The 13,058-nt window shown below is 39.8% G+C and overlaps 1 protein-coding gene across 15 annotated transcripts in view; it reads left to right on the top strand.

Moving 5' to 3' along the window:
- PRRC2C (proline rich coiled-coil 2C) overlaps window positions 1–13,058 on the top strand; it is a 115,217-nt gene that overhangs the window by 72,870 nt on the left and 29,289 nt on the right. For 11 of the 15 annotated variants that reach the window (XM_073356343.1, XM_073356348.1, XM_073356347.1 and 8 more), the window contains 4 exons: window positions 2,507–2,717; window positions 3,618–3,821; window positions 9,932–10,053; window positions 11,677–11,813. In XM_073356343.1, coding sequence (XP_073212444.1) covers window positions 2,507–2,717; window positions 3,618–3,821; window positions 9,932–10,053; window positions 11,677–11,813 — 674 coding nt within the window. The remainder of the gene's footprint in view (window positions 1–2,506; window positions 2,718–3,617; window positions 3,822–9,931; window positions 10,054–11,676; window positions 11,814–13,058) is intronic. The other 4 variants (XM_073356352.1, XM_073356350.1, XM_073356344.1 and 1 more) reach the window with 1 other exon arrangement.

Genomic DNA, 13,058 nt, shown 5'->3' with positions numbered 1-13,058 from the left:
TTCTTTCTCCCAAACATGTTTGAAACATCTGGTATGTGAGAAAGATGCAGCATGGATACTCCCTGGAATTATAGGCTCTTTCACATCCCTTCATCCTTTCTCTGATCTTGAGAGGTGATGAGAAACTTAATTCTGAAGGAGCCCTAATCCTACAGCTAGGGAAACAAAGTCTAAAAAAGGAAGGTGTTCAGGACTCTGCTACATGCTCTTCATAGTTAAAGGGTCAGGTGGAGTCTGGGCCAGTTTGGTCACAGACAGTGAATACGTTTGATAAAAGACAAAATTCAGGATGGCGACTTTTGCTTCTGCTCTCACTGGAACCACTCCATGAGACCTTCCAACATCAACGGACCTGGCAGAAGCTTATTTACATATTCTGGTCAGACCCTTGTCACAGACACTTTTCCTGTTGGTCTCCAGAAATTGCCAATATTAGTTCAAAAAACTACCTGTCTGTCATCTTCCCCTATGGTGTTTACACAGGTAATGATAGTGATATAACCTGGCTGAGGAATCCAAGGTCTTAGATATAGCTGTTCTTACCAGGTTTGTGACAGACTTGTTCTCCCTATGAAGATGGTCTATCTCAGGATCAAAATAGCATGTGGGTGAGACAGTGGCTCCCCTACAGGAAAGGTTCCACAAGATCCAGGCACTGAACTCTGAGGTATCAAGGAACAAAGCGTCATTCAGCCATACTTGCAGATGCTAGGTCTTAGTCTCGCTCAGAGATTGCTCCATGTAAAACACTACATGTGAATGCTTCAAGGAGTTTAATTTACAATTAAGAATATAGTTTCCTTACAGCTTTGGGAAATATTCATCTGGTGTGAGGGTGGAAGGGTGTGTGGACAAACCAGGCCTGCATCTGATATATTTATTAGAAGAGGCTCGGCCTCAATGCATGTGTTTGTGGGAGGAGTCTGTCCCAAAAAGGGAAGTAGTCAAGTCACATATTTTCTATGAAGTGTTCAAAAGCACTTGTGTGGAGGGGAAAAAAATCTTGAAATAGTTCCTCCTGTCTGATGTCTTTTTACACTTCAACAATGGAAATTAAATACAAGTTATATTGGTTTTTCCATCATTTTCTATGATGTGTAGACAAATAACATAACTTAAATTAGGGGCATGCGGACCTAATTTCTGTAAAATGAAGTAGTTGCAGCCATGCTCCATTTTAATTGGAGGTGTGGCCGTCAGAGACTGCTTGTTCAGTAAAAAGTGCTACATCTCAATTCAAGTGACTAGGCCAGTCTGATCAGACTTGTGCATTTTCAGCACTGAATGAGTTTGACTCTGAACAAGAGACCAAATGAAAATAGTTCCTGCCCTCAACAGTTTGTAATCTGATAAATGAAGAATTGCAGCATGGAACCCATAGTCTTCAATGGCTAACCCTCAACTTTAAATATGTGGACCATTGTCATTGTAGAACTTCATGGACCATAATTAAGATTTAAGTTTGTGGCATGTCTAGTTCGAAAATTTATAGTAAAATTTCCTTCCCTTTGTCAGTTTAGCATAGTCCCTCAATATTCTCCCTAGAATTATTGCATGGAATTCCAAGATTTGCTGTTAAATAATAACAGTGCTAAAATCGTCATTTTTTGCTCCAGTCAACCACTAGGTTGTTTAGATCAGTTTGTGGAACAGCTTAGAAATACGTTTTTTAAATGCTTCAGAAGACTGTTTGACCCTGACTGTTTGTTGCTATGCAAGGTTACATACATCCATGATTACAGAAAGTAGGATTTGACCATTTTTTGTATTTATTTTTTCCTCTAACATGAGTAGTGGGCATGAGACACTTTGTGGCACAGTTTATCTCCAAATTATTTTCTTTAAGGTCTTAAAATATGCAGCGAAACAAGCATACTAGTTATATGGTGTGTAGTCCTGTATTAAAATTATAAAATAAAATGGACATTGTGTTCAAATATACCTTTTTGACAAAAATGATCTGTCTGTACTCCCTTAAATGGTTTCGGATCATACTAAAGGTAGAAACTTGCTGTTGTGACACTTTTCATTGAAACATGCATCAGCTATGTCCAATTTCTTACCTTTTTGCACCAATGACTTATCAAAACCATTTAATTTTAAAGTGAATGTTTTTATTTTAGAACCTATTTTATGGTATTTTAAGCATGTATGAAACAATATATTTCCCTAACTCCCACTCCCCTCGTGGGGAGACAAATCAGTGTGAGCAAATTTAATCTTGGATACGGAAAATTTAAAATGGTTGATTACTTAGTCAGTTGGAGCTGTTTGGGAGCTCCCACTTAGGGCTGTGGGTTTTTTGCATGAACACATAGCATTGTGCAATTATAGTGATCAAATGTTAAGCAAGGAGGCTCGCACGGTAGCCTGTATTTCCTTTTTAACTAAAATGAATTGTTAACAGAAGGACTAACTGAAGAGCTAAAATCTTTTAAATAGCTAACCTGTTTCTCTTTTAAAAAAACAAAAATAAAAAAGCCACCTTCCTTTTTTTCCTAAATAGATGGAGTCCGCACGTAAAGCGTGGGAGAATTCTCCAAATGTGGGGGAGAAGAGTTCGCCAATAACCTCAACAGCATCTCCCATAACTGGAGGTAACAGTGGAAGCAGTAGCAGCAGCAGTGCACCAAGCAGCGGCACTTACAGCTCTTTCTCAAGTGCATCAATGCCTCCTATTCCTGTGGCATCAGTTACACCTACAACTTCATTATCAGGTATAGGGCTTTACGTTGCATATTGTGTTGCATCACCCCCTTTATCCAGTTTACTTGTTACCCTTTGATCATGCCAACCTCGTTGCTTTCTTTGAGATTACGTATTAGGTTCTGTTCTGTTCAGTACAAGCCATGGTCTACCAAAACCCTCTTTTTGGAAGGTCTGATATTTCCCCTAGGCTTTTGCTGCATAGCTAGCTGGGGAGAGGAGTTTTTGGTCTCTTTTCCAGTAGGGTGGATCTGGAAGATTCAGTTTAGGAAGCTCCTCTTCAGGAAGATCCTCTCTTGGCTACACAGATATTTGTGTATAATATAGCTGTTCTCTCCCACCTTGTAGTCTTCATGCTGCTGGCCTTGGGGAAACCAGTAGCTGTGGCAGCTACCCAGTTCCCACAGTTGTCTGAAAATCTCCAGATTTTGTTTTTCAGTAGTGCTGACTGAGGACTTTTTTTGTGGTAGGTGCTATACAAACATACGTAATATGAAAGTATCCCACAAGACTTTCAAATAACACAGGTTTCACTACTGCTATGCACAAACATTAGTGAGAAAGTGTTGTCTCCTACTATAGCTTACAAAAGTAGTAAACAATTAAAAAATTCGATATCCAATTAAATCTTCTCTCATGTGGCCATTAAAGGGAATGTGTGCTCTAATCCCAGCTGAGGTGACTAAAGAAAGTTTCTTACTATGGTGAACTGACATTCTCTGGATAACTGGAACAGAAAGCGCAGTCATGTGTTAAGAAATATTAAGGTTCTGGCACCTCAGCCACACAGCCGTCTATATAAGTACTTCTTTATTATTCACCCTTGCCTGTGGTAGTCAGTGCTTCCAACATTTTGTCAGACCTACTCAAAGATAAGTTTTTGAATGATACGTGTTTTTTACCCAATCCAGGAGCTGGAACATACACTACCTCTTCACTGAGTACAAAGTCTACAACCGCCTCAGATCCTCCTAATATCTGTAAAGTGAAACCACAACAGTTGCAGACAAACAGCCTTGCTTCAGCCAGTCACTTCTCCCAGCTAAGCTGCATGCCATCCCTCATTGCCCAGCAGCAGCAGAGTCCACAGGTCTATGTGTCTCAGTCTGCAGCAGGTAATAATGTTTGTGAGGTTGGAAGGGAGAGGTGCTAGCCAGTTCTTTGTTTTCTTTGGAGTTAAACAAGTTGGTAGGACTTTAAAAAAAAAAAAAAAAAAAAATCATAGTACAACTCAGATGAAATTATTTCTGAAGTTAGTGATATACTTCTAAGTTATTACATACTCTATTCCATTTTTACTACCTGCAGCAAAAACGGAATGACTAGAGGGTAGGTTACATACCTACTTATACACTAGTGTATGGAATGGTGTTACATTGACCAACATACTCAAAAGAAACTTCCACTAAATAGAACAAGTTTGTATCTTCTCTGTATTGTATGTTTGTATTAATCCCTTCTTCTGTAACCTGCTTTGCATTTTTTTAATTTTAAATCTGTTTGTTTAAATGTAGTCATCTCTAGTTTTAATCTAATTTTATAAACTATTACAGCAGTGTGTCTCTCTTCAGTGATACCTTTCTCTAACTATAAAGAAACTACATGGGTTTTTTCCTTTAAATTGCATACATTAACGTGTTCTTCACACAATGCTTAGTTGACTGAAGTAGGGCATTTAGAGGTCTGCACAGAATTTACCGTACCACTAAATTTCATGGGATTCAGGATGCATATGCACAATTTATAACTATGCAAAAGCTCAAAGGGCAGGTGGACCCACCTTCCACTTGTACATAAGAATGGCCATAGTGGTTCAGACCAGTGGTCCATCTAGCCCGGTATCCTGTCTTCCAATAGTGGCCGGAGCCAGATACTTCAGAAGAATGAGCAGAACAGGACAATTTATCAAGAGATCCCCTGTCGTCCAACTTCTGGAAGGCAGGGGTTGTATGACACACCCAGAGCATGGGATTGCATCCCTGACCATCTTGGGTAATAGCCATTGATGGACCTATCTTTCAAGAACTTCTCTAATTCTTTTTTGAAACCAGTTGCAATTTTGGCCTTCACAACATCTCCTGGCAATGAATTCCACAGGTTGACTGTGTGTTATAGGGAAAACGTACTTCCTTTTGTTCGTTTTAGACCTGCTGCCTGTTGTTTCACTGGGTTCTTGTGCGATGGGTAGGGGTGAATAACACTTCCTTATTCACTTTCTCCACACCGTTCATGATTTTAGACCTCTATCATATTCCTCCCCTTCCGCCCTCCCCCGCCCCCTCCAGTTGTCTCTTTTTTAAGATGAACAATCCCTCCCCTTCTATGGGCAGATCTTCACTACAGCGTGGATCAACACTCTGAGGTCAATCCACCGGCGGTTGATTTAGCGGGTCTAGTAAAGACCTGCCAAATCAACTGCAGTTCGCTCTCCAGTCGACCCCTGTATTCTACCCTCAGAGAAGAGTAAGGTAAGTCAATGGGAGATTTTCTCCCGTTGACCCCCTGCGGTAAGTTGACCTAAGGTACGTCGTCTTCAGCTACGTTATTCACATAGCTGGAGTTGCATAGCGTAGGTCGACTTACTGTGGTAGTGTAAACATAGCCTGTGGAAGCTGTTCCATACCCCTAATCCTTTTTGTTGCCCTTCTCTGTACTTTTTCTGGTTCTAATATATCTTTTCTGAGATGGGTGACCAGAACTGCATGCAGTATTCAAGATGCGGAATACAATGAATTTATATAGTGGCATTATATTTTCTGTCGTCTTATATATCCCTTACCTGATGGTTCCTAACGTTCTGTCAGCTTTTTTTGTCTGCATATTGAGCAGATGTTTTCTGAGAACTATCAACGATGACTCAAAGAAATTTCTTGAATGCTAACAGATAATTTAGATCCCATCATTTTGTATGTATAATTGGGATTGTTTTCTGGAGTGCTTTACTTGGCATTTATCAACATTGAATTTTCTCTGCCATTTTCTTTCCGAGTCACCCAGTTTTGAGATCCCTTTGTAACTCTGCATAGTCAGCTTTGTACTTAGCTATCTTGAATAATTTTGTATTGTCTGCAAACTTTGCCACCTCACTGTTTAACTCTTTTTCCAGGTCATTTATGAATATGTTGAATAGCACAGGTCAGAGTTCAGATTCTTGGGGGACCCTGCTATTTAACTGTTTCCACTGTGAAAATTGACCCTTTTTTTCCTATCTTTTAACCAGTGTCTGATCTGTGGCATGACCTTCCCTCTCATCCCGTAACTGGGTACTTTGCTTAAGAGCCTTTGGTGAGGGACTTTGTTAAAGGCTTTCTGATAGTCCAAGTACACTCTCTGAATCACCCCTGTCCACGTTTATTTGACCCCCCTCAAAGAATTCTGGTAGATTGATGAGGCATGATTTCCCTTTACAAAAGCCATGTTGACTCTTCCCGAACAGATTTTGTTCAGCTGTGTCTGATAATTCTGTTTACTATAGCTACAACCAATTTGCCTGGTACTAAAGTTAGGCTTACCAGCCTGTAATTGCCAGGATTGTCTCTAGAGCTTTTTTAAAAAATCAGTGTCACGTTAGCCATCCTCCAGTCATCTGGTACAAAGGCTGATTTAAGCAATAGGTTGCATCCTGCAGTTAGTGGTTCTGCAATTTCATATTTGAGTTCCTTCAGAAATCTTGGGTGAATACCATCTGGTCCTGGTGACTTTTATTACTGTTTGATTTACCAGTTTGTTCCAAAACCATCTCTACTGACACTTCAATCAGGGACGGTTCCTCAGGTTGTCACCTAAAAAGAATGGCTTGGATGTCGGAATCTCCCTCATGCTTGTCTTCCTTGAGTGCTCTTTTAGCACCTGGATTGTTCAGTGGCCTGCCACACTGAATGTCAGGCTTCCTGCTTCTTGTGAACTTAAACAAAAATTTTTACTAATAGTCTTCAAGTCTTTTGCTAGTTGCTCTTCAAATTCTTTTTTGGCCTGCCCTATTATACTTTTACACTTGACTTGCCAGAGTTTGTTCTTCCTGTTTTCCATAGTAGGATTTGATTTCCAATTCTTAAAGGGTATCTTTTTGTGTCTAACTACCTCTTTTACTCTGTTTTTAAACCATGGTGTCATTTTTTGTTTCTCTTACTTTTATTTGGGGTATACATTTAGTTTGAGCCTCTATTGTGTTTTTAAAAAATGTTAGCTTGCAGGCATTTCACTCTTGTCACTGTTCCTTTTAATGTCTGCGTAACTAGCCTCTTCATTTTTGTGTAGTTCCCCTTTTGGAAGTTAAATGCTACTGTGGTTGATTTCTTTTTGGTATTTTTTCCCCCATAAGGATGTTAGATTTAATTACATTACAGTTGTTCTTTCTGAGCAGTTCAGCTATATTCACCTCTTGAGCCAGATCCTGTGTGCTACTCAGGACCAAATTAAAAATTGCCCCTCTTTGTGGGTTCCAGGATTAGCTGCTCCAAGAAATAGTCATTAATGGTGTCTAGAAATTTTATCTCTGCATCCCATCCTGAGGTGATGTGCTCCCAGTCAATATGGGGATAGTTGAAATCCGCCATTATTACTCAGTTTACTGTTTTTGTAACTTTCTAATCTCCCTCAGCATTTCTCAGTCACTGTCACCATGCTGGTCAAGGGGTTGGCAGTATATTCCTACTGCTATATTCTTATTATTCAAGCATGAAATTTCTATCTGTAGAGGTTCTATGGTGCAGTTTGATTCACCAACTTTTTTTTACTCTAGTTGACTCTGCTTTCTTTCACACGGTGCCACTCCCCCACCAACACAACCTACTCTGTCATTTGTATATATTTTGTCCCCGGTATTACCATGTCCCATTGATTATCATAATTCTGCAAGTTTCTACGGTGCGTGTTATGTCAGTATCCTCACTTAATATCAGGTAGTCAAGTTCATCCATCTTAATATTTAGACTTCTAGCATTTGTGTATGAGCACTTATAAAATGTGTTAATATTTAGGTGTTTGCCTTCAAGGTGAGTAATTGAATGGATCTCTTTTTCGTATGGCTGTTTGTTTCTCTTCAGCTCCTACCTGTACTTTATTGACATCTGTCCTCTCCTCTTTACTAGGATATAGAAAATCTCCTTTAATAAATCGTCCTCTAGGGGATGTGTCTGTCTGAATGATGTGCTCCTTTGTACCGGTCAGCTTTCACCCAGCCCTTAGTTTAGAAAATCCTCTACAATCTTAAATTTCACATACCAGCAGTCTGATTCTGTTCTGGTTTAGGTGGAGCCCATCCTTCCTCTGTAGACTCTTCCTTTCCCTAAAAGTTTCCCAGTTCCTAATAAGCCTGAATCCCTCCTTCCAACGCTATCGTCTCATCCACGCATTGAGACACTATAGTTCTGCCTAACTGGCCTGGGCATGGAAGTAGAATTTCAGAGAATGCAACCATGGCGTATATGTGGCCTCTAGGACTTCTCTCGTACCTTTCCCTATTTCATTGGTATCTACATGTACCATAAAAAGAAAAGGAGTACTTGTGGCACCTTAGAGACTAACCAATTTATTTGAGCATAAGCTTTTGTGAGCTACAGCTCACTTCATCAGATGCATACTGTGGAAACTGCAGAAGACATTATATACACAGAGACCATGAAACAATACCTCCTCCCACCCCACTCTCCTGCTGGTAATAGCTTATCTAAAGTGATCACTCTCCTTACAATGTGTATGGTAATCAAGGTGGGCAATTTCCAGCACAAATCCAGGTTTTCTGACCCCCCTTCCCCCCTTTTTCCAAAAACCACACACAAACTCACTCTCCTGCTGGTAATAGCTTATCCAAAGTGACCACTCTCCTTACAATGTGTATGATAATCAAGGTGGGCCATTTCCAGCATAAATCCAAGTTTAACCAGAACGTCTGGGGGGGAGGGGGAGGGGGAGGGGGGGAGGAAAAAACAAGGGGAAATACGCTACCTTGCATAATGACTTAGCCACTCCCAGTCTCTATTCAAGCCTAAGTTAATTGTATCCAATTTGCAAATGAATTCCAATTCAGCAGTTTCTCGCTGGAGTCTGGATTTGAAGTTTTTGTCATGTACCATGACTACCATCTCCTCCCCAGCACTGCCCATACATCTGTCTAGATGTCTCTAGAGATCCGCAGCCTTCACATCCAGCAAGCAATTCACCACGCAGTTCTCCCATCAAAAGCCCAACTATCGATATTTCTAATAATCCAAGCCCTCATTTCTATTACCTATTTCTTCTTATCAGGTGTCCTCCGTGTGAGAGAATACCATGACATCATCTGGAAGGAGAGTCCCAACTGTGGGATAATTTTCCTCTTTTGAGACTTTAATCCTTCTCAACAGCCCAGAGGCTGTCAGACAGGAGGGAGCCAGAAAGTCTCATCTATGTACATCTGTCTCCCTTAGCTACTTCAGTTCAGCCACTCTGGTCTCAAGAGCCTGTACTTGATCTCTGAGAGCCAGGAGCTCCTTACACCAAATGCATGCTAATGCCACCTGCCTAGAAGGCAGGTAATTGTACCTGCTCCATTCAGGGCAATATACTGGATAGCCCACTCTGCAGCTGGACTTCTGCCTACATTCTTTGTACTCTTGTATGGGGGTTTTTTTGTTTTGTTTTTTGGGGGGTTGTGGGGGAGCAGGCTTTATTGGCCCAAGTTTAAAGGATGTTTATAAGATGTATCTGGACTTCATGTTCTTTCTCTCAACTCCCTTGTAAAAGTCCCCTTTACTTCTCTTGTTCACTAGCTCCTCCGGTCACTTATGTGCTGGCTTTTTAAACCCCTGTTTTCCATGAGTTTGCTCTGCCCCCTTGTCAAGAGATTCTGAAGGGATGAGGGATCCAAGGATGGCAGGCTAGAGCTTCCTTAGGAAGCTCTCAGCCTTCCTAGCAGGCTGCTAGGGTCAGCACACAGTCCCCAAACAGACCACACTGTAAACTTCAAGCAAGCAAACACAAAATAGACTTACCCCAAGGGTCATGTAGTTGCTGCTCCTTCACCTGGAGAACTCCCTCACAAAACTCTCATGTTCGCTAGCTCACTGAAAATCTCTTCTCACATCAGATCTCCACCCCCAATGCTAACAGTCAGGCAAATAGTTAATCTAACTTGTAAATATGAAATAGAAAATGTCCTCTCTGGCTGCAGTTCCAGCACTACTTGGAAATCTGCCCAGAAGGAAAATGTTTTACATTCAGACACTAATTTTCATATTTTCCTGAGGTCCTGCAGCTCAGATCCCAGCTTTCTACATGGACACAAGCCACTTATTCAGCACTCAGCATGCACGTCTGGCTCCACCTTCCTTGGCTCAACAGCAAGGTTTTCAACCAGGACTTTCACAGGTATTTGGGGATTCATCTTACTGAACCTTCATTGTAAAGCTGTTATAACTTGAGTGGACCTGATAGTTGCAGGAGGGAAAGAGATCTGTAAATACTAAATTACATTGGGAGTGAAATGCAATCTATCATAGTTCAGTTTGACCATGTACACAGCCTTTTATGGTCTTTCAGTCAACATTCATGTGAACAAAGATTTCTTTATAACAGTATTCCAGTAGAAGCCTGTGTTCTCAGAAATGTACTGCTTCATACAAGACTATATATGTTCACACCAGAAGCGCTCACTATGGTTTTCCTTCCTGCAGTTGAGGACGTTGTTTGCTTACATAATAGTAGGGAAGAACACTAATGAGTCCAGTAACTTGTGGGTGAATCAGAACATATCATTTAGAAAGTGGTCCAGCCTCTGTTTAAAGAATTCCAATTATGATATATTAGCCAGCTCCTTTTGTAATTTGTTCCAGTGGTTGGTTCCCCTCATTCCCAGTTTGAATTCTTCTAGATTGACTTCCTGTCATTGGGTCTTGTTGTCTTTGTCTGCTAACTCAGAGTTCCTATTCTGCGTACTATTGAAAGCCATAGCCAAAAGTTTGGTACTAAGGAAATTTAATAAGTGAACTAGTTAATGAAGTGTACCAGCTGTCTGCATAAAGAAAACCTGTGCACATAAATGCAGTAATTCTCATGTATGTAACAAGAAAAGTGAATGTGAACTCTGCTGTAAATAGTCAATAAATCTATTGTGATGGTCAGTTTCTATCAGGAAGGAATCTAGGTGTTTTTAAATCTGGGATCCACATATAGGTCAAAAATATAAAGCTCTTGTAGAAGAGTAAAGGAAAAGGTTTAAAAGTGTTTTAGATCTCCTAGATTTATCTCCTGCTAACTTTCTAAAGTACTCCATCCATCTGCCTGAGAGAATCAAGTCCAAGTGACTTACGGTACTGGTTTGTAAAAAAAATAGTGCTCAGGTCACATGGAATATCTGACTAAAGTTGCTCAGAGTATGAGTAATAAAGATCAAGTATTAAGAATGCAGCATGTAGTCCATAGATTAAATGTTTGCCAATTTTTTAAAAAAGTAACAGCTGAATGGCCTACGTTTAATAAATATACTACAGATATTTTGCTCAGCTATCATCACGCACTCTGACTTCTCATTCGCTGCTATATTACAGCAACTGCACATGCGTAATGGTTCTGAATTTCTTGAGCATGATTTTTGGGGTTTTTTTCTCAGTTTTATTGTTGGTCATCAGAATCAAATGTCTAAAGTTTGTATCATAACAAATTTTTAGATGGAAATTAACTTTTAAATAGCTGTTCATTGCCTCAGCAAGAAATGAACTGTGATATCTTTCTACAACTTATTTGGAAATGGTAAATCTGTCAACTCTTCAGTTAAGTTATCTTTCAGTTTAGAAAGTTGTCATGTGTTCACTGTATAGCCTTTGTGTTTGACGTCAAACTACTTCTTAATCTCTTTTAATTGCTTTATAAATCCCATTGCACGTTAGGTACATTTTTTTTCCTTAATGGTTTTGAATTGGCAGTTTTCAGCTACCAGGATTTTTATGTGACAGTTTCTACACTTGACTATTTAATTATTTATTTTTGTTACAGCCCACTTCAGTTCAGCAGATTCCCATCCCCATCTATGCACCTCTACAAGGACAACACCAAGCCCAACTGAGTTTAGGAGCAGCACCTGCTGTTTCCCAGGCTCAGGAATTGTTCAACTCCTCCTTACAACCTTATAGGTAAATGTTTTAGCTTTAGTAAGGAAAAGCAACAAATTAGATCAGTCCATTGTAGTATTCCTTTCTTTCACCACTCCCACTTTTTCAGACCAACATTGAAGTCTAATAGCAACTTTAAAATCCTTGTTAGTTTGTGAATTCAGACGTGAGATCCAGTAATAGAGATTCGACTTAAAATGAGCTACAAAACTTAAGGACCAGTGGATGACCTAAAAAAGTAAAACCTGCTACTGGTTAGAAATACTATGGGCTCTCCCTAGTTAACTTGCCAGCCAGAGTTCATTATACATTTTATTTTCTCACCCTTTTTACCCCTTCAAAAATTCCACATATTCAAAATGTCACTAATTCTGTGACAAGCAGAATGTTGTTGAAAACTTCCATGGAAATTGAAAGTTAGCCTTCACGTACATGGCTTAATCAAAAGAACCTTGGGTGCTGTTGTGGTCAACATGAGACAGCGGCTATTGGTAGTAGACTCTGTAGAGTAGATTTGAAAGATTACACTAACATTCAGTGTCCACAAATCCTTTCATTCACAACTGATTCTCTTGCCTCTCTTAGCGTTTCATTGGGAGCCTTTTGTATTGACATTAATGAAGCTGAGTTGAGCCCTGTATGCACAGGAGTGGAATTCCTATTCTGCAGTTTCTAAGCTGTTCATAATAGTGAGACTCCCTCCTGTGCCTAAAACTAAGGCAGATTTTTCCAGATGAGCTAAGAAAGCAGCCTCTAGTCTTTGACTGCTGGCTGAGAGGCTTTTAGGTAGTGCTTTGCTGTATTCCTGTGTGAAAACCCAGAATGAGTAGTATGGGAAGAATGTGCAAGGAAACCAAATATCAATTTAAATATTAAGGACCTTGTTCCCAGCAGTCAATGTCTCAGATAATACCAAACATTCATTGTTAAAAATACCCATTGATACCCAGCGACTAAGCAGGTAAGTATTATGGAGTCAGCATTAATGTACTTAGGGTCATCTGTGGTCAAGAGAACCAAACACTTTTTCATGTTCAGGTGCTGCTACTAAACTCTGTAGTACTTCCCTCTGCCTGATGCTACAGGACAAAGACTGAAAACTAGAAGCAGACAGATTTCACATGTGGCAGTGCAATTAATTTCAACATTTTTCATATAACTTAAAATAGTTTAATATACTTTAATACTAAAGAAACTAAAATAACTTATAAAATATTTTTTCAGATATGAAGTTTAGTTGACTTCCCATACATGTAGTAGCTAGCA

The sequence above is a fragment of the Lepidochelys kempii genome, chromosome 8, assembly GCF_965140265.1.
Source record: "Lepidochelys kempii isolate rLepKem1 chromosome 8, rLepKem1.hap2, whole genome shotgun sequence".
NCBI lineage: Eukaryota > Metazoa > Chordata > Testudines > Cheloniidae > Lepidochelys > Lepidochelys kempii.
This window is presented reverse-complemented; position numbering and strand designations above follow the sequence as displayed.